The 21688-nt window shown below is 35.0% G+C and overlaps 1 protein-coding gene and 1 pseudogene across 1 annotated transcript in view; both read left to right on the forward strand.

The window, feature by feature from the left end:
- CAPRIN1 (cell cycle associated protein 1) overlaps positions 1–20219 on the forward strand; it is a 34097-nt gene extending 13878 nt beyond the window's left edge. The window contains exons 5-19 of the mRNA XM_016147126.2: positions 2288–2526; positions 2610–2692; positions 5077–5214; positions 5521–5573; positions 5651–5737; positions 6801–6956; positions 7038–7146; positions 8681–8742; positions 9184–9294; positions 9506–9655; positions 10741–10891; positions 14269–14463; positions 14814–14914; positions 15331–15394; positions 16903–20219. Of these exons, the coding sequence (XP_016002612.1) occupies positions 2288–2526; positions 2610–2692; positions 5077–5214; positions 5521–5573; positions 5651–5737; positions 6801–6956; positions 7038–7146; positions 8681–8742; positions 9184–9294; positions 9506–9655; positions 10741–10891; positions 14269–14463; positions 14814–14914; positions 15331–15394; positions 16903–16967 (1764 nt within the window). The 3' untranslated portion in view covers positions 16968–20219. The remainder of the gene's footprint in view (positions 1–2287; positions 2527–2609; positions 2693–5076; positions 5215–5520; positions 5574–5650; positions 5738–6800; positions 6957–7037; positions 7147–8680; positions 8743–9183; positions 9295–9505; positions 9656–10740; positions 10892–14268; positions 14464–14813; positions 14915–15330; positions 15395–16902) is intronic.
- LOC118603485 lies at positions 10165–10283 on the forward strand (annotated as a pseudogene).
- Positions 20220–21688: the final 1469 nt, after the last annotated feature.

Genomic DNA, 21688 nt, shown 5'->3' on the forward strand with positions numbered 1-21688 from the left:
CTCTTCATTAAGGCTCCTAAGGGTGTGGCAGACTCTTAAATTGGTCTTGTATCTACTCTTGGTCTGACAAAGTGGTGTGTTTTTCCCAAACATCTTTTAATGTGACAGAAGCCTTTGGGAAAAGGATAAAAATTAAATACAAAGCCAAATAATTTGTTCAAAGTTGAGAATAGAAAATTAATATCTTTCTGAATTACTGTTAATTTCTTTGGAGAAAGGCTAATAACATTGAAATACAAAGTTGCCTCTGACTTGCTGAAATGAATAAACAATTTTATTATGTGATTAGAGAGAATGCAGTACAGAGATTAGAAGTTCTGATCGTGGAGCTAGACTACCTAGTTTGAATCTGTTTCTGCCACTTTTACTTAATAGTTGCATGACCGAGTGTTATTTAACTCTCTATTTCTTTGCCAGTCAGGGTTTTCCAGAGAAACAGAACCAGTAAAATAGAAAGAAGGATGAGAAAAGGTGGGGGAGAGGGGAGAGGCTATCACACTGCTTCAGTCTCCTAATCTGTAAAACGATGATGATAATAGTACCTACTTCATCAGAGGGTTGTGCTTAGAACAGTATTTGACACATAAATCTAAGATATCTCATGCACTTAATGTTGTTACTTATCAAATTTGAATTAAGGTGGAAAATAGTAATGATATCTCTCAAAAATATAGAGGACATTTACGCCCAGTTTGGAATATGTTCTACTTGGCTTAGGTCAGAGCCTCAAGCTTAATGAATCCTGCCCAATTTCTTTTCTGATGCTACACAATTTAATAAAAACTAGTTCTGAAGCTACTGTTGCTATGTGAATGAAAATACTCGTATTTTAACACTAGTGTTTTCAGGAAATTTTCAGCAGGCCTTTAACTTCATTGGCAGTCCTTTGGTTTACTCTGATCCTTTGTCAAACACTTTTTTTTATTTGAGAATTTCTTTAACATAGTTGCAGCCTAACTTTTTTAGTCTTCATATTCTTCCCTACTTTTCATTTTGTCTAAAATGGTTTTATTTCTTTTGCTTTCTTGACTCATTTTCACATTCCTGCCTCTTCCTATGATGTTTCCTGCCTCTGGCTATGTATAAAAGACCTCTTTGCCCTTAAGTCATGCCCTGCCCCCATTAAGATTCATTCATCTTTGGAGTAGATGTCACTTTTTCTCCTTGAAAGCTTTTTGACCACCCTATCTTAAAGAGATCTCATCTTTTTGTTCATATGTAATATTCACTTGCCATTTATGGCTATATCATTTAATCTATTACTCTCTCTGTTGCCATTTATAGATATGTCTTATTATTATTGCAGTCTTCATCATTCCTTCCAGATCTCCCTTATTTCTTTTTTATATATTTTATATGTCCTTATTTTGATTTTCTCTGCCTTGAGAAAGGGGAGAAGGTGAGAAGGAAAACACTGTTGCGGCCCTTGAAAAGACTGACTTTTCTTTGACTCCAAGCTGATACTATACATGAGATAAGAGAAATATTTGACTTTGGCTGATGTTCTACCTTCAGCCTACCTAGGAAAGAAAAAGAGTAGTGGAAAGAAAAGAATAGTGGGAAAAGCACATTCACACTAAGTTTTTATCTCCCTTACTGCCACTTTTTTTTTTTTTCTCTGCCAGCATCCCATTATTTATAAACACAGGTCAGTTTTAGTCACTAACTTCATTTCAGTATGTCAGAATGCTTTTGTAATACCAGCAGCGGATTGTCTGGCGTGAGGGGAGGAGAACGGTGGGTTTTGTCTTCTCTCTGTGAATCAGTAATAGGTACTTCAAATTAGAACTTGGACCATTTTTCCACAGAAGAGATATAGATAATATTTTTTATTGTTGCTGTGGTCAGGTTTCTTTTTTAAATTGACTCAGGGCCTTAATTAAAAATTTTGATTTTTATCTTATTATGGAAAATATCAAAACTAAAGTTACCCCCATGCACTCATACCTGTCTTTTACACTTATCATTTCATGGGCAGTCATATTTCACGTAACCCACGTGTACTCCCTTGTTTCCTGTTTGCTAGATTATTATGAAGCAAAGCCCAAATGTATTATTTCATTGGTAACATTTCAGTACCAATGGGGAAAGCGGTGTTCTGAATTTGTTTAAAATAGATCATGTGTTGAATTCTATTTGTAAGTTGGGAGTCATCCTTTTGTGTATAGGAGCCACATCTACTAGCTCATTGAGTGAAAGGTTTTATTTATATTGGACCCAAAATTGATTGAGGTGAGGGAGTTTTGAAGAACTTATTTTGGTGTCTTATGTTTGTATTTTTATGCAGATTCAGAAAACAATAAAGAAAACAGCACGGCGGGAGCAGCTTATGAGAGAAGAAGCTGAACAGAAACGTTTAAAAACTGTACTTGAGCTGCAGTATGTTTTGGACAAATTGGGAGATGATGAAGTGCGAACTGACTTGAAACAAGGTTTGAATGGAGTGCCAATACTGTCTGAAGAGGAATTATCATTGTTGGATGAATTCTATAAGTTAGCAGACCCTGAACGGGACATGAGCTTGAGGTATAGTGGTATATGATAATAGAAATTTCTAAATATTGCCTTGACAGTTCAAAGATAATTAATTAGCAATTTATTATTAAAAGGTTGAATGAGCAGTATGAACATGCCTCCATTCACCTTTGGGACTTGCTGGAAGGAAAAGAAAAATCTGTATGTGGAACAACCTGTGAGTATTATCGACAGCTTACAATTTTGTAACTAAAAATCTTTAAGAATTAGTTTCTTATTTAAGACTAATGTTAATGGAAGAAATTTTAGAACTGTATAAAATAACATTCATCCACTGTTTACTTTTTCATTTATTTCTTTATTGTATTTTCCTTTTTTTGCATTTTTTTGTGCCTATGTGTGCAAGTCGAAACACCAGCAACAAGCAACCAAAAATCTGTAAAGATGGGAGTCCTAACTTAACATAGTTTTATTTATAACTACTTTACTTGAGGTGGACAAACACCAAATTGACTTTCCAGTTTTTGGTACTAGATGGGGAATGGTTTTTCCTTATGGCTGAAGTTTTTTTGAAAATCATTTATTATACCTCATACATTTTATTCATGGCCTTAGTCTTTAATTTTTCTTAGATATCTGCTAACTTGAGGACATTCATTTTTTACCGTATTTTAAAAAAGCAAGTCTGTAGTTTGGTTTTTTAGATGTGAGCTTCTTAATCTGAAATATGCAATTGTATGTTGATTTTTTTAAAGGACATTGAAGTTTTACTGTGTCAGTAAATTGGGAATTTTAGGTTTTAATCCCTTAGTAAAAGTAGATTCTTGTCTTGACTGTTTATAAAGTTGATTTAGCCAGGTAGATTTTTGAACATACAAAGTTAAAAATATGTGTTTATACCTTGTTTTTATTTATTTGGTTGAAAAGAAATTAAATTGGATTATAAGTTTTAATTGGCAAAACTGTATGATATAATTTGGAGTGTATTTACTTTAAGGAAAGAGGTAAATCATATATGAGGAACCAATCCTTTTGTATCTTCTTGTAAGAAGTAATTTTCTTGGTTTGTTAACTTGTGTTGTATTTTGTGTAAAAAATACTTTTGGCTTGATTTTAGTTCTACAAATATTTACTGAATTCACCACTTGAAGTTTGGAAAGTAAATGACATATAATGTATAAACTTGTTAGCTTAAAAAAGTACTTTTAGGTCAAGCCCGATCCCATTTTCATGAGCATTATTGAGAAGTGACGGGTTAAATGTCTAGCATTGTACCTTGCTTTGATGCTATTTTCTACCTAGTCTTGTTCCCACATCTTAGGAATGTACCGTCTTTATAACTAATGGAAAGGTGCTGATGTACTCACATTAATGTTTTTCTGTGCATTCAGTTTTCACACTTTCAGCTTTTTAAAACAAATTGTTCTGAATCATTAACCTCCTGAAGTAGGGGAAGAAAAACACATCAAGTGGTCAGCATTGAAAAAGTGGTTGTTAAAAAAAAAAAATTTTATTGCTAATAGGATTAATTTTACCATGCTTTGATATAATATAGTCCCTGAAGTTTTCTTTTTCTGTAGCGTAACCTGGTAGAGAATAGCCTTAGTTTATATCTGCTGTGCAACGCCAGGAAATTGAGAATTTAATTGTTGACACACACCTTTGCCTGCTGCCCTGCCCTCCCCTTATATCCTGGTGTGTACCAAATTCTGACAGTTTTATTTGCCTTTTAAATATATTTTGAATCTGTTTACTTCTCTTTCCTATTTTTCTCCTCTTCTACTTTTTGCTTTTCTCTTGTCTAATGTAGTCATCTAACTGAATCCACCCCCATCCCTCTTTAAAATGTGTTAATGGCTTTATTTTAGTTACATTTCATATACATTTGTCCTTAATTTCAAGACCTTGCATGAACTGGCCTGTACCAGTCTCTCTGTTCTCAAATTTCCTTATGCTTTTCCTTACTCCCTATGCTTCAGCCACAGTGTATACTTTCATTTTCTTGTATTTGGCACCCTTCTTTGTACAGGGCATTGTAAATGCTGTTGCCTTTGCCTTGAAACACTTTTCTCTACTACTCATCTTCCAGATCTCAGCTCTTGCAGCACTTACACCAGGAAAACCTCTCGCGGTCTCTCCCTGACTAGGTCCAACCCATTGTACTTCTGTGTAGTACTTTTCACAGATGTAATTTTACTGTTTTTGTGAGTATTTGATAACTCTTCTCTATTGGACTGTAAGCTTAGGGAGGGCAGATACTGTATCTTTTATATACCTTTTTGTAGCCCCGGTGCCTTGCACATTGTCTAACAGGTGCTATGTTGAATGAATAAATGATAACTGTCAGCTTTTTTTTTTAAAACTAACTTACTTAAAATACAATACATTAAGATAAAATTTAATACAAAAAGGTCCTTCTAGTTCTCTGTCATTCTGTAATTAAATTCTGTTCTTGGCGGAATTTAATGTTTTTACGTTTTAGTAACAATTGATGAGGTGTTTTTTTTTTTTTTTAACCACAGTATTTTGTAGAATGTTGAATTTCACTCAACTCAATCATCCCCAGATAGTCCAACATTATAACTGGTATTCTATTTTTAGATAAAGTTCTAAAGGAAATTGTTGAGCGTGTTTTCCAGTCAAACTACTTTGACAGCACCCACAACCACCAGAATGGGCTGTGTGAGGAAGAAGAGGCAGCCTCAGCACCTACAATTGAAGACCAGGTAGCTGAAGCTGGTGAGTACTTAGGTGGATATGAGCTTTAGTTTGGGATCCTGGTTTTACTTTCTTTTGCCACCAATAAGATTTTTATCTGTATGCCACTTTATAATATTAACTTCTAAGGATAGAGAGAAATTTTAACATAGTAGCTCTTAATTGGCATCATACCTGACCCAAAATAACTACTATTGAAACTAAAGTAATTTTTTATAAGTAAATTCAGATGATTTGATGGTAATCTGTTTAGTTATTTGAAGTTCAAATGAATTGTTAACTTTAAAAAAGATTCATACTCTTTTGTATCTTTTTTTAACCTCCTAGAACCCGAGCCAGCAGAAGAATACACTGAACAAAGTGAAGTTGAATCAACAGAGGTACGATTTTTATCTAGTGCTAGCTTTCCCTTTCTGCCTTTCGAACAGAAATCTCAAACATTTACTTTGCTTTGCAGTATGTAAATAGACAATTTATGGCCGAAACACAGTTCAGCAGTGGTGAAAAGGAGCAGGTAGATGAATGGACAGTTGAGACAGTCGAGGTAAGAATTCTCTGTGTTACAAGGTTGATGTGATTTTTTTTTTCTTCAAGATGTCTTTAATTAGTTGTATTTTTCTCTCTCCTAATAACAAAGATTGTTAGTCTTTTGCATTATTAGTATATTTATTGTGATAAACTCATTACACAAGACTGTTTGATTTTTAAAAGGTGATTTTTTTTTTAATCCCTGTGGATGGATGTTTAATAGAATCACTGATGTTGGTCCAATTCCAAAAAATTATAACCAGATATAACTTAGTGTTAAAGTATATGATTTGCCTGTTGTTATCAGGTTACTCTGTATATATCTGGGCTCCCACGTAGATAGCCTTCAGGAAAACCCACCTTACAGGGGATATGTTAGAGTGTCATCTTAGACTTTTCCTTTATTTCAGTGCTGTTTGGTTACCAGGCTGTATTATTTCAGTATTGCTTATAAAGGAAATAAAGTTATGACTTGCCTAGACTTAAAAGCCAAACAGAAGAATATAACTTTGATGTAATAAAAATTAATGAGATTTTCCAGCAGGGCAAGGAATTATTGAAAACAACAATCAGGAGAAATTACTAGAGCTAGGAAGAAGATAGAGCTTTGGCTTTTGTAGCAGTATGGTTGCAGTGATAGAGTTTGATCCTTTAGTATTGGCAGAGTACATGAAATGGTAGGAACTCGAAGCTTGATGATAGTAGCTAACATTTCTTGCGTGCTGACTGTATATTGAGATATGTGTTTGATATATAGATTTAACATAGAAGGCTTAACTGTTTAAACAAAATACATTATTTTATGAAGTAAACATAGTAGTCCTTTGAAAGCAATTTATAAAGTAACTCTGAAATGATACATGGTGATCTTGTGGATTTGAGAACACTTTAGAATTATGGCATTTATCAGAATGTTAAATTTGACAAAACTTTGGTCAGCTTGAGTAACTACATTAAAGTCTACTCTTCTATTTATAGTATAGATAGATAACACATGTAGTTTGGGCACCCGTCATGGTGATAATGAATGGAGTTCTTTCATTCTTTCAATCTGCTCCCATCTCCTTCTCCCACTGTAGGTGGTAAATTCCCTCCAGCAGCAACCTCAGGCTGCATCTCCTTCAGTACCAGAACCCCACGCTTTGACACCAGTAGCTCAGGCAGATCCCCTTGTGAGAAGACAGCGAGTACAGGACCTTATGGCACAAATGCAAGGGCCTTATAATTTCATACAGGTAGGTTCAGTTCAGTCACACACTGTAATAGAAGGTTTAAGTGTTTACGTTAACTTAATTCTATTCTAACTTAACTTGTAGGATTCAATGCTGGATTTTGAAAACCAGACACTTGATCCTGCCATTGTATCTGCGCAGCCTATGAATCCATCGCAAAACATGGACATGCCCCAACTGGTTTGCCCTCCTGGTTAGTAATGGTATATTTTTATATGAGAAATAAATATAAGGCCAGTGCTTTTAGGTTTTGTGAGGTTTGTAAAAACTTTTTCCTTTTAACGCTTGCTTAACTTTTAGATCTGCCTTTTAATTTGATAAGAAACATTCTTTTTACTATAGTATGAATGGTAATTGTAGTTCCATAATTTAATAACTTTTTATTGGCATATAGACATAGAAAAGTATATGCAAATGTGTATTTCGATGAGTTTGCACAAACAACACACTAGCACCCAGAACTGCAATATTACCAGTACTCAGAAGCCTATTTTGGTTCCCTTAGATCATTAGTTATTCTCTCCTCCAGCCCCATGGTATTCCTGATTTGCAAAATTTTAGACCAGTTCTGCCTGCTTCTGTAGTTTACATAAATGAAACTTGGCTTGGCTTTTTAAATTTTGAAGTTAATCTAAGAATAAAAATAATAGATGTATTTTTCCCTGAAGGATGCTTACAACTTTAGGAGAATTTCTAAACATTTTATTTACCTAAATGAAAATGAGATATAATAGTCAGATAGGTAAAGGAATGCTTAAGAGGAAAGGGAAAGAGACCAAAAGACAGTTGAAGTTTCAAACACTTACTTGCTAGTCTTATACCATTATTTAATATAACAGCACTAAATAGAGTTAGTGCCTTGTATTGAGTTAAGTGGACCATTAGTAATTTTACTGAGTCTTGTTTTTTCCCAGAACATGTCAGCATAAAAGCACACAAGTGAAATTATGTAGAGTAACATTTAATGTTGTATAATATTAAATGTCATAAAAGGAGTTGCCAAGTAAAGGTGTGTTAATGATAGAGTTAATTTGCGTAGGTAGGATTTTTCCAAAGTAAAGGGAGCTCATCTCTCTCACACCTTTACCAAGATTTAGAAAACAGATAAGGCTTAGGCCTTCTAGAAAAGACGGAATCATGGTTATTAGTGTTCATTTTCTGAGCTCTATCAGAGGAAGGAAATACGTAGTTTTCTTAGCTGGTAAGTTGAGCCAGAGTCAGTACGTGGCAGCAGCACTGTTGTAATTCACGTAATGCAGAGTCCATTAGATTCTACAGTGGAAACAGGTGATTAAAAATGACTAACTGGAGCTCTTCATTTTTGTTTATCCATTTAACTGTGGTTACTATTGTCTAAGGTCTTGGGTAAGAGTAGTGCTACTCTAAAATGACTACTTTAAAAGAATTTCATGGATAACACTGGCATTCATTCTTATCTGTTCTGCTCTACACCTCTTTGTTAGTACTTTCTTACTAACATCTTTACCTTTGTAAAACACAAAATGAAAGCCACTGCGAGCTGACTAATAATGAATACCAGTAAACTAAAATTTTCGTTTGAGAGCTAAAATTCTACTTACATTTCCCAGTATATTTTCAAGATTGCTGACAAGCTTATTTAGGACTTGGTTATAGAAATGTGCCTTTTGCTACCAAATGAAAGGTATTTATAGATATATGAAAAAATTTGATTTTGTATAACATTATTTTTTGGGTCAATTTTGCAGTTCATTCTGAATCTAGACTCGCTCAACCTAGTCAAGTTCCTGTACAGCCAGAAGCTACACAGGTAAGGGTGATATACATATGTTTGCAGGTTTGTTTCTTAAGTCAGTTCTAAAGTCAGGATATGAATTTGATCAGTGTCCAAATCTGGCGTAGGTAGCTTTTATCCATGTTTACATTTTTTTTTCTTCTGATGACTTAAAATTTTTTTGTTAATTCTTGTATTTTATAATAAGTTGTTATAATGAAAGTAACTTATTTTGAACTGAGTAGAATTCGAGAAGATATATTTTAGACATCATAATTCTAAAATTTAGTGCAGGCATTGCCATCTTAAAAGCATTTGTGGGGAACTTCATTACTGGGCTAGGGTTTTCTTAATAATAAATGTATTTTTTGCAGTTAAAATTTATGGTCTCTAAGAGGCATATCTATTTCTTAGCCCTTTATGTATTAGGGTTGCTTTGTAACAGAAAGAAGCTTTGATTTCTTTACTTCTGTGTAGGTTCCTTTGGTTTCATCCACAAGCGAGGGGTATACAGCATCTCAACCCTTATACCAGCCGTCTCATGCTACAGAGCAACGATCACAGAAGGAACCAATTGACCAGATTCAGGCAAGTTTTGTTACCAGGTTACAAAAACTTGAATTCGTGAATTGGGCTGACAAACATTACTGTTAATATACTGACTCTTCTTTTTGGACCTAATCATGTACTACAGTATTTTTATTTCATGGAATAGTTCAGTTTATTAATATGCATACAGGTAGTAGCCTTAGCTAAGTTTAGTTTATCACTAAAGAACATCTGTTCACTTTGTGTTTAGGCAACAATCTCTTTAAATACAGACCAGACTACAGCATCATCATCCCTTCCTGCTGCTTCTCAGCCCCAGGTGTTCCAGGCTGGGACAAGTAAACCTTTACATAGCAGTGGAATCAATGTAAATGCAGCTCCATTCCAGTCCATGCAAACGGTAAGCAAATTAATTCAACTAACGTTATGTTTTATCATTATGCTAGAGTTTGAACAAATAGTTTTCATTTAACTTTGTGCTTGAGTCTACCCTAACTGTAGAGTATTGAACATAAGTTCTGATTATCCTGCTTCCAAAGGTAGATTTGAGTCTTAAGAGTTGTGTATTCTCATCTTCTTGTCTTTAGTTCACCCTTTTGATTTGATTAAAAATTTTAAACATGCAGAAAAGTAGACTCGTATAATAACCATATATAAAAATTGCCAAGATGTTGTTTACATCTTGCTATATTTGCTTAATCTTTTATTTTACTAAAGTGTATCAAAGTAAATGTCAGACATTATGATACTTCACCCTGCTTCTTCAGTAAGCATCTCTAAATTGCAGAATTTCTGGAAAATGATAATGGCAATACTGTAATTGATGGGTTACAGCTAAATCAGTGTTCACAGGGAGGTACATAGAGTTAAATACTTTAAATATTAGCTTGATTAAAATATCAATAAATAGTCTATGGCCATGCTACTCTGAACAAACCTGATCCTGTCTGATCTTGGAAGCTAAGCAGGGTCAGGCCTGGTTAGTACTTGGATGGGAGGTCACCTAGGAAGACCAGGTGCTATAGGTGTAAAAAAAAAAGGGGTGGGGAGGGAGATTGTAAGCTGACAAGGTTCTTACAATCTGTGAGGTCAACCAAGGATTGCCTCGCCTAAAATAAAATAAAATAATAATAAGCAGATTCCTCTCAAGTTCAAGTTCATAGAATTTCTGTGATAGTTTATCAGTGGTTTGCATCTTTTATAAAGAGTTCTCATTTATAATAGTGTTTCTAAGGCTGCTGATTGTGTGTCTTTTTAAAGACTTAATCCCCATTTATACTCTGCTTTAAATGCTGTGTGGTGTATATATTTTTTCCCACATTGAAGTGCATTAATTGAAGGGTTGTTTGTGTGTGTGTGCGATGTGCAAGACTTCTGTAATGCTCTTTTTTATATTTGAGGTAAAACTAGCATTGAAATCTTCCGTGTTATAAGTAGGGAAATTATTAGCATAGCAGGATGAAGTAATCATTTATTTACTTACAGGTATTCAATATGAATGCCCCAGTTCCTCCTGTTAATGAACCAGAAACTTTAAAACAGCAAAATCAGTACCAGGCCAGTTATAACCAGAGCTTTTCCAGTCAGCCTCACCAAGTAGAACAAACAGAGCTTCAGCAAGAACAGCTTCAAACAGGTAGGACACCCAGTGTCACTTCCTTGGCTACTTGGTTTGACCATATTAGGAAAGTTTTGACCTTAGACTGGCCATATCCAAGAGTTTTAGTTTCAGTATTAGACCTTATGAATTTTTCATTGCTGATCCTGAGTTAAATCAAGCCCATATTTGCTGTATGTGAATTACATGCAATTTTTAGAGGCTGTTTTCCATTGCTCAGTGAGCTTTCAGAATATCCTTTTTCATAATATGATTTTAGTGGAATTAAACTTGTTACTCAATTATGGTCAGCTTTGTTTTTGATTGCTGATTTATTGAAGGATGTTGGCACAATACCTGGCACTTAGTCATACAAAGTTAAAAAGCAGTAAGGAGTTGGCATGACTGCATTTGGTAGACTAGGTTGAAACAGTCCTTGTTGGCAAGTAAGGTCATGATTTGGCCAGTTAGCATGCCTGTCATACTAAGTAGATAGAGATATTTTCGATTTCTTAAATTTGTAAGACATGAAGTATCCTTTTTAGGTCTTTGGATATTTAATTCCCCAGAATTTAATTGGAATCTCAACAAACTAGCAAACCCTGCTAATAGAATCATAGGAGTTAATGCTTAAATTTTATCAGGCTGACTTAAGTAACTATGACATTTTCTTATAGTCTGATTTCTTGATAGACCTGGATCAACGTTGTAGGTCTGTCAGTACTAAATTTTTACATGTCCCTGTAGTGTTCAGCATTACTAATCAGTAGGGAGGTTGAATCAGCCATATTCTGATAGAAATTTGTCAGTAATGCAGTGTGCGCTCAACTTCTGAATGTAACTGAACTTCTTGTTCTCAGGCTCCTTTAATTATTTCATTGCCATGTACTCATAATTTGTGGAGCCATATATATATATATTTGGGACCTTTGGACGTTGTGCTGACATGTTTGCTATTTTGCCATTTTTTTCAGATTGATAAAATTAAAAGTAATGATTGTATATCATTTGATTTGGTTAATTTTTGCCCTTTGTGCCAGTTGACTTCAAACTGTCTTACTCTCATATTATACTTGACTTTACTAGTTGACTATGAAGCACTTGAGCTAGATAGATAACTTTTTGTTACCATTTCAAAATACGCATTATTTATAAAGATTAACTTCATAACATTCACAGATATTTTCAATTAAAAAAAATCGCGCTTTGCTTATTTAAACACTTCCACACTACCCCTCTAATCAGGCAGCCATTATCTCTCATCTGGATTATTGCAGTTGTCTCCCTTGATACTTGTTTTAGCCCAGTTTTTTCTCCACACAGTAACCAAAATGATTATTTTAAAATATAAATCAGGTGACTCACTCTTGCTCAAAATCTTCCAGTGACTTTGCATTTTATTTAGAAAAGAAATCTAAAGCCCTTACGTTGGTTTACAAGATCCTTTGTGATCTGGCCCCTGCCTTGATCCTAAGTTGTATATCCTGTTTTCTTCCTTATGTACACATACCAGCCACAAACACGGCATGTTTTCTCCTCTCAGGGCCTTTACACTTTTTTTTTCCACTCATTGATGTTTATTCCACTGATGTTTGCAAGGCTTTGCTTTGTGACTTCTTTTAGGTCTGTTCCCTTCCTCATCCTGTCATATTAAATACAGCACACTAACTTAGGTCACTCATTTATCCTACTGTGGTTTATTCCTCATCACTTATTAGCTGATATAATATTGACTGTTTCACCTGTATGTGTATTTTATTCACTTTATCTCCCATTATTAAAACATCCATATGGGCAAGGATTATGTGTTGGTAACTGTGATACATCTCTTGTGTCTAGGACGTGCTTTGCATATTAAGGGCAGTCTGATGTTTATTGAACAAACAATTCCATAAGTTTTCATTTGAATTAGTATCTAGTCAGAAACAACATGAAAAGGATCTGGCAAGGATCTTTGGCCATTTTTTATGGACTAGAGTTTTATGCTTTATAAACACTTTAATAGGAATTCTTGTATTTTTAAATAAAGATCACACTTTAATTGTTTTGCTTTGAGTTTCTTGCAGTGAGATTTGACCAAGATTAATAAAATTGTTGATAAAAAGTGAGTCGAAAATTCAGTTCTTTTGACTACTTTCTACATGCCTACAAATGAATATTTTTTAGATAGAAAGTGTTAACTTGTTGTGGTATGTGCTTGTAATTTTAAATTTTGGAAACTTAGTAAAAGGTAATCTATGTGGAAAGATCAGTCACATTGTGAATAGTGTATTTGGGCCATTATGTAGGTGAAAAAGGAATCATGACCCCTTTTCCTTCTAGGCATTCTCTAGCTTTTTTTATTGCAAAGTAGCATCCTAAACACTAATAAGTGTATTTGGGGTTTCTCGAGGATATAAGATAGGTCAGGTAAGGATTTTCAAGAGTCACACCACCTTTTTTCTCTGCCCAAGCATGGGAGATACGGGCTGGCTAGACTCTGCTGACTGTGTTTGTTCCTGGGGTGTGGACCTTCCTTTGGTTTATACTTTCCTCGCCTCCCAAAGGTCCTGTTAGCACCCCCGTTTTGGTCCCCCATGAATTATGAACATTGGGGTAGTATTAGATACATAGCTCAGTATTGAATTTTTGAAAGTTTCTAGATTCCAGACTTCTCCCTATTGTAGAAGACATGGGGTGGGGTGCCAAGGTCGTGTGGCCTTTAGAACCCTTTTTTCACTTCAAGTTGCATGCCAGTGTGAGTACCATTTAACTGTCTTCTAAACTGGCTGTGCTCAATAAAAGTACTTGAAATGGAATCAGTCATTAAGGGGGGTATAAGTCGAAGGCCTCTGCTGGTTTATCTTTGTAACTGGCTGAATATTCTCCATATAGCTACTTAGCTATGAGTGAGCATGGTTTTGTATGTTTTCACTAAGTATTGAGGGAGATTTAAAAGATAAGAAAGCTTCAGCTACTAAGGAGCTTTATAATAGAAGAAAAAAAGCCTAAATGGTACAAAATGGTAATTGTATCGTTTCAATATATAAGATCTTTTGAATTATTTTGGGTCTCTTGTGCTAATAATAGGCAGATTCCTCTCAGAAGATGTTTAATAATGTAGCTTTCAAGTCATTTGAAATGATAGAATTGTGTGCTGTCATGCAGTTGTGTGCTTTGAAAGGTTTGGAATTATTGTTGGAGAAATTTATTCCACTTAGCTTAATATATGGGTAGAAGAAATAATGTGTAGTTTACCCTTTTGTTATAAGAAAATTTATTTAAAGACAAAATTAAACTTTGAGGACACTGTATAAGACACTTCTTAAACCAGAAAGCATGTGGGAGAACGAGTTGTAATGAGCTGTGTGTAAGTATATATATGTCTGTGTATATGTACATACATACACATACATATTTGTTTATTTTTATTTTAGTGGTTGGCACTTATCACGGTTCCCAGGACCAGCCCCATCAAGTGACTGGTAACCACCAGCAGCCTCCCCAGCAGAACACTGGATTTCCTCGTAGCAGTCAGCCCTATTACAATAGTCGTGGTGTGTCTCGCGGAGGCTCCCGTGGTGCTAGAGGCTTGATGAATGGATACAGGGGCCCTGCCAATGGCTTCAGAGGTAAAAACAAACAGAAACAGCAAGTTCAAGTTCTCTTCAGATTTGTGAACTATTCAGAAACATGCCATGGTTTTTGAGAAAGATACTTATCTCTTTCATTAGCCTCTTAAGTACAATTTAAACATTTCTAGTATGTTTTGATACAGTCATTTAAATCGACATTGAGTTTTCTTATATGTCAAATTTATGTTTACCACTGTCCTCTTAAGAGATAATTCCTTTATATACATGATCAGACCTTATGAGGATTTTCGTTTGTTATCTTTTTGTGTATGTGCATGGATGAGTGAAAATTTCATGAAAGTAAAAATTTTTTGTGAAGATAATTATTCCCTTGTCCTAAATTTTAGGAGGATATGATGGTTACCGCCCTTCATTCTCTAACACTCCAAACAGTGGTTATACACAGTCTCAGTTCAGTGCTCCCCGGGACTACTCTGGCTATCAGCGGGTAGGTAAAGTTGTTTTAAGATATAAACCTGACCGAAATGAAAGGGATTGATGTAATTTATTGATGGACTTAAGTAACTAAGTAATTTGGGGCTAATTTTTATACCTTTGTACAAGACACTTCATTACGGGGAATGATGACTTTTGCTTTTCTTAGCGCTCAGTATAGGGTACTCCTTTAATCGAGTGCATTAAAAACTATGATATTCGAGAGCAGAGAAATAAATCTCATGGAATGTTCTTGAGAATAGTAGAAGTATAATTACAGAACAACTTTTAGCTATGATATATTGAAATGTCTGAAAGAATAAGGAAGAATTCTGTATTCTGCAAGTGTTAAGACCTTAAGAACATAAATGGGTAAGCATTAAAAAATTACCTTTTTTTCTCTTCAGTACTAACTAGCTTGTCTTTTAGGATGGATATCAGCAGAATTTCAAGCGAGGCTCTGGGCAGAGTGGACCACGGGGAGCCCCACGAGGTAATATTTTGTGGTGGTGATCCTAGCTCCTAAGTGGAGCTTCTGTTCTGGCCTTGGAAGAGCTGTTCATAATCTGCATGTAGGTTACATGTTAGGAATACATTAATCAATTCCAGACTTGTTGCTAGGGATTAAATGAAATGCTGTTTCTAAAATTTATCTTAAACCCAAATTTAATTTTTTGAATGACTTTCCCTGTTACTATAAAACTGTCTTGACAACTAGAACATTTCTCCTCCTCAGAAAAAGTGTTTTTCCAACTGCAAATTATTTTTCAGGTCCTAACACCTGCTAAATGTTTTTAGGAAGTACTTAACTGAAACATTTTTGTAAGACATTTTTGGAATGAGATTGAACATTTATATAAATTTATTATTCTTTTATTTTTGAAACATGCATATTATATTTTAGGGCCAGAGACCCTTTAATGGCCAAATAAGCCATAGTTACATGTAGAGAACCATTTAGAAGTCATAGAACTTTGAAGTGTCACTGCTTTTTAGATCACACTGTTATATAAATGTCAAATGATTTCTTTTAAACAAAACCTCCAAATCCGTAACTAATTGAATTATACTTAAAAATTATAGGTTTTAAGAGTTTTTGCTTTTGTTCATGTCTGTAGGAAAACTGCTTCCTATTTGGGGAGGAAGTCAACCTATTAACAATTAGGGGTAGCATTTCATATGATCTGAAGTTCTAAATGGTTCTCTGATTTGAGGGAAGTAAATTGAATAGGTTTCCTCTAGATATTGGCCATAAGATGTATAAAATGTATATTAAGGAGGAATTACAAAGTACTTTAATTTCAACGCTAGTAGAAACTGGCCAACTAAAAGGTGCATTAAAAACAAAATTAATGGATCACCGGGGAATTACTGACTTGGAGTATCAAAGGATATTTGCATGTGAATGTAGGTTATTGTTCTTTTTCACCTTGTAGCATATTCTATGAAAGTTGAGTTGACTGGTAGCTAAACTGTTTTAACAGCATGTAAAAAGTTATTTTACCTGTTACAAGTCATTATACAATTTTCAATGTTATGTAGTTTTTTTTTTAACAGTTTAGGTAATAAGGTCTGTTTTTCATTCTGGTGCTTTTATTAATTTTGATAGTATGATGTTACTTACTACTGAAAATGTAAGCTAGAGTGTACACTAGAATGTAAGCTCCATGAGAGCAGGTACTTTGTCTGTCTTCACTGCTGTATCTATTTCCAACGCCTGATGACAGTGCCTGGCACATAGTAGGCACTCAATAAATACTTGTTGAATGAATGAATGAATGAGTACTGGTGGAATACTCCATTAGCTCTACTCTTCTTTTAGCTAGAGAACATGAGCAACTTCCAGGACAGGTGAAACTTGAACACTGAAGAATTGACCTCTTAAACCTAATAATATGATGACAAGCTGCCCACATGCTTCTTGACTTCAGATGAAAATCTGCTTGAAGGCAAAACAAATAGTATTTGAGAGAAAAACCAAATGCCATTTTTGTCTTCTAGGTCGTGGAGGGCCCCCAAGACCCAACAGAGGGATGCCGCAAATGAACACTCAGCAAGTGAATTAATCTGATTCACAGGATTATGTTTAATCGCCAAAAACACACTGGCCAGTGTACCATAATATGTTACCAGAAGAGTTATTATCTATTTGTTCTCCCTTTCAGGAAACTTATTGTAAAGGGACTGTTTTCATCCCATAAAGACAGGACTACAGTTGTCAGCTTTCTATTACCTGGATATGGAAGGAAACTATTTTTACTCTGCATGTTCTGTCCTAAGCGTCATCTTGAGCCTTGCACAATGATACTCAGATTCCTCACCCTTGCTTAGGAGTAAAACACAATATACTTTACAGGGTGATACTATCTCCATAGTTAATTGAAATGACTTGGAAAAAGCAAGACTGACTTTTGACATTGGATAAAATCTACAAACCAGCCCTAGCATTATTCAATGGTAATTGACAAAAATATTTCCTTTGAAAAGAAAGTGGAAGGAGGAGTGTGGTTTAGCAGAACAATTGCATTTCACAGCTTTTCCAGTTAAATTGGAGCACTGAACATTTAGATGCATACCAAATTATGCATGGGCCCTTAATCACACACATAAGGCTGGCTACCAACTTTGACACAGCACTGTTCATCCTCTGGCCAAACGACTGTGGTTATAAAAACACATGTAAATTGCTTCTTAACAGCTGATACTGTATAAGACAAAGCCAAATGCAGAATAAGGCTTCGATTGGCACTTTTTGAAAAATATGCAACAAAAATGGGATGAAATCTGGATGGCCGCTTCTGTACTTAATGTGAAGTATTTAGATACCTTTTGAACACATAACAGTTTCTCTGACAATGACTTTTGTAAGGATTGGTACTATATATCATTCCTTATGACGTACATTGTCTGTCACTAATCTTTGGATTCTTGATGTATTGTCACCTAAATTGGTACAGGTACTGATGAAAATCTATAATGGATAATCATAACACTCTTGGTCACATGTTTTTCTTGCAGCCTGAAGGTTTTTAAAAGATCAAATATATCAAATGACTGCTGCTACCACCCTTTTAAATTGCTATCTTTTGAAAAGCACCAGTATGTGTTTTAGATTGGTTTCCCTATTTTAGGGAAATGACAGTCAGTTTCAGCTCTGATGGTATAATCAAAACAAATAAAACATGTTTCTAAAAGTTGTATCTTGAAACACTGGTGTTCAGCAGCTAGCAGCTTATGTGGTTCCCCCAATGCATTTTTAGTGTTACAAATTTTATGGTTATCTCTCCAGCATCTATTTCTATAGTACTTGTACTTACTTTATCTAACCCTAATTGAATTATCCTTTTCTCACTAGGTATTTATATTCAGAGTTTTGATTCTTTCTCTTAGATGCATAGGGAGAGTCACAAATTTGATGGAGATGGACAGTTTAGTAATTTATATACTATATTGGAATATGTGCTAGCAATTTGAGCACTAGTTCTGTGTGCCTGTGAACTTAATGCTGCTTGTCATATTCCACTTGGACTTCATGGAGAACTAATCCCACCTATTAAGCAAAGGCTACTAAGTTAATGGTATTTTTCTGTGCAGAAATTGAATTTTGTTTTCAGCCTTTAGCTGAAGAATTTTTCCAGTAAGTGCTCAGCTACTTTAAAACAAAACTGTTTTCAAACATTCGTTAGACAGCTGGAGTTTTTGCTGGTTTTATAACCTTACTAAAATGGATAGGCCGTTGAACATTCCACATTCAAAAGTTTTGTAGGGTGATGGGGGTGTGAGGGTGGGGGCGGAATCTTCAATGTTTATTATAAAATAAAAATAAGTTCTCAACTATTCTCATGTGTGGTTGTGGTACATCATATTGGAAGGGTTCTGTTTACTTTTGCAAATGAGTATTTCTTTTGCTAGCACCTCGACTTGTGTGCTTTAAATGACATCTGCCTGGGATGTACCACAACCATATGTTAGCTGTATTTTAGAGGGATTAGATAAAATATTTGTCGTTTCTTGGGGTAATCCCTAGATGATGTATGCTTATAATCCTACATATAAAACTAAATTTGCTCTCTGTGTAGAAAATAATTTCATGACATTTACAATCAGAATTGAAGGATATAAGTTCTTTACACAGTGATCTCTATGAATCAGTTCAGAGATGGGATTGGAGAGAAATGCTTTCTAGATTTCAAACTTCGATGCATTAGTGCAGGTGTTGTGAATGTGTAAAGGTGTTAGTAGTTTGAATATTTCTATGTATGTTTTTAAAGGAATTGTTTCTTTTGAAATACTATATATTTTTTTTCCTTTGGCACTCTACCATTGCAGTCTAAATGTAAAGCTTTTATGCCTCAATTCAGACTATATTTTTTAAAGGAGTGCCTCTTATGGGGCAGAGAACTTTTTTAAAAGTCCCATTAAGATCTGAGTCTTGGTACTAAGTGTTCTGTATAATATGTGAATACTTGTCCTACCTACCAGAAGGCCTTGGTTTGGTCAAATGCATATTTTAGTGGAGTTGCAAGGAAATGATTGTCATACATGTCATTGTAGCTTCTTGGTATAAAAAGACTCCACATATATAAAGAACTTCTGTAAATGCACAAAATCAATCATCTGGCGTGGCTAATGAGACTTCTATTTTAAAGCTTTAAGGTAGAATGTCGTTAATTACCTTGGTTAGGGCAGTTTTATTTCCAGATCCTAATATCCCTGAAGAATATGGAAGAGCTTTTCTGATCATTGTATCTTGATGCTAAAACAAATATCCTTAAAATATTTTTAATCAGTTAGTGTCTACAGTTCTTTTGTCTCCTATACATGCAACTCTGTTTCATGGGAGACTTTTCCACTTACATATGTGAGAATGTGTGTTTATTCTCAGAAGGCTTATTAACTGAGGTGCTCTGTTGACAGCCAGTTCTTAAAATGTAGAAGGTAATTGAGTAGTCAGACTTCTAAGTGTCTTAGGAAATTTGTATTCTTTATATTTTTAATAATATACCTAATTAGGTGAAATGGGATACAGGTAAGCACTGAGTTCAAACCCTCCATTTAATCTTTAAGCTCCTGAATCCCCGACTCACTGGAATTCTTATTAAGCACTCTAACTTTTGTTAAGTTCTATTTAAAAGGTTTGGTATTGCCCTAGAGCTTACTCCTTCTAAAGTTATTGGGGAAGAAAAACCCTCAGGAAAATGAAAGTAAATTGTTAAGGCTCATCTCTATACCTTTTCCAATTTTGAATTCTACAGAAATACTGGAAAAGACTAGTGAATGTTTTAAATTACATTAGATTAAATCATATTAAAACCTGATTCCTATTGTCCTTGAGTGAAGTCTGCTTTAGTTGTATATACCAGCCAGCAAAGCTCTAGAAAAGATATGCTACTCGTGAGAAGAAAAAGCTTAAAGAAATTTCTTTGGTAGCCTTGTCTCCTAAGAAGGCTGGACTACGACATTCTCTCAATCAGGATTTTAATATTTTTAACAGCTGTTCTAAAGCCTAATCCAGTCCCATGCAGAAGACTGGCTCTTTCAGTTTAGGTGGTAAAAAACCATCTTAATCTAGTAAAGCCAGTTTTTAATGTTGTATTCTTATTTGTAACTGCTAATTTTCTTCAAGTACTGTTTATATTAGGGAGCCACCGTATTAAGCCACTGAACTAAAATCTTCATTCAGAAAATTTGGGTATCCTTTGCCCCAGGCATCATACCAAGCACTGAGCATTCAGTGGTGACAAAGTCACTGGTTCCTGCTTTCACTTTGAAGAGTCTAGTCAAAGATAGTGATGTCATGACAGTAAAGTATAGCAAACAGCCATGATGGAGCAACATGGTTGATGATAGATATTAAGGCTTCGACTGATAGGATATGACCTAGTTGAAATGATGAAGAAAGACTTTGTTGAAAGAGATAATTGAACTAAGACTTGAAGGATGAGTAGTAAAGTAGGCAAAGAAGGAGAGTGAAGAGCGTGGCCAAAGAGGTCCAATCTCCAGTGACTGAGACGACTGTCTGGCTCAAGTGGAAGGAGTGCAGATTTAGTGGAGTTAGAGCCTGAAGAAACCTAAGAGCTACTGTGGACATACTTCATGTTAAGTTCTGTCTCTTAACAATTGAAAACTTGAAGATTTTTAAGCTGTGTGTAGAGGGGGATGGGGGTAGGGGGGAAAGGATTGTGGGCCACCTAATAAAATTGCCATTTAAAGATCACTCAGTGCAGTGTTGAGAACAAATTGTACAGGGCAAGAGATGGCTACTGGAGTGGCCCATGTAAGAAATGACAAAGTGAATGGTGGTGGTGAATGGGTTCTATGTATTTCCGATCATACCAGTGCTCAGTATCTTTTGCCAGTGCTCAGTATCCTTTGCCGAGTTCTCCACACTTCTGTTATTAGGCTTCATCTCTAGCTAATCTCTAGGTGATCTCACCTGGTCCCATGATTTGGCATAATCAGGATTTTAGTCCTAAATATTTCTCTGTCCCAAACTCCTGAAAACAAATTCCTACTCAGTATCTTGATTTGAATGTCATGAGTATTCCACATTGACCTGATTAGCCTACATCCATCCAGTTCAGGACAAACACCTTGAACATCATCTTTGATTTTCTTTCATACCCTGTATCTAGTCCTTATGCAAATCCACATACTTCTGCCTTGAAAATATGTCCTGAGTCATCTAGCACTTGTAACCACCACACTACCAACTAGAATAGGTAACTATGGTAGCTTATAAATGGTTCCTGCTTCTACTTACGTTCCTGTAGTATAATTTTTGCAT

This window comes from Rousettus aegyptiacus, unplaced genomic scaffold, assembly GCF_014176215.1.
Source record: "Rousettus aegyptiacus isolate mRouAeg1 unplaced genomic scaffold, mRouAeg1.p scaffold_m13_p_5, whole genome shotgun sequence".
Taxonomy (NCBI): domain Eukaryota; kingdom Metazoa; phylum Chordata; class Mammalia; order Chiroptera; family Pteropodidae; genus Rousettus; species Rousettus aegyptiacus.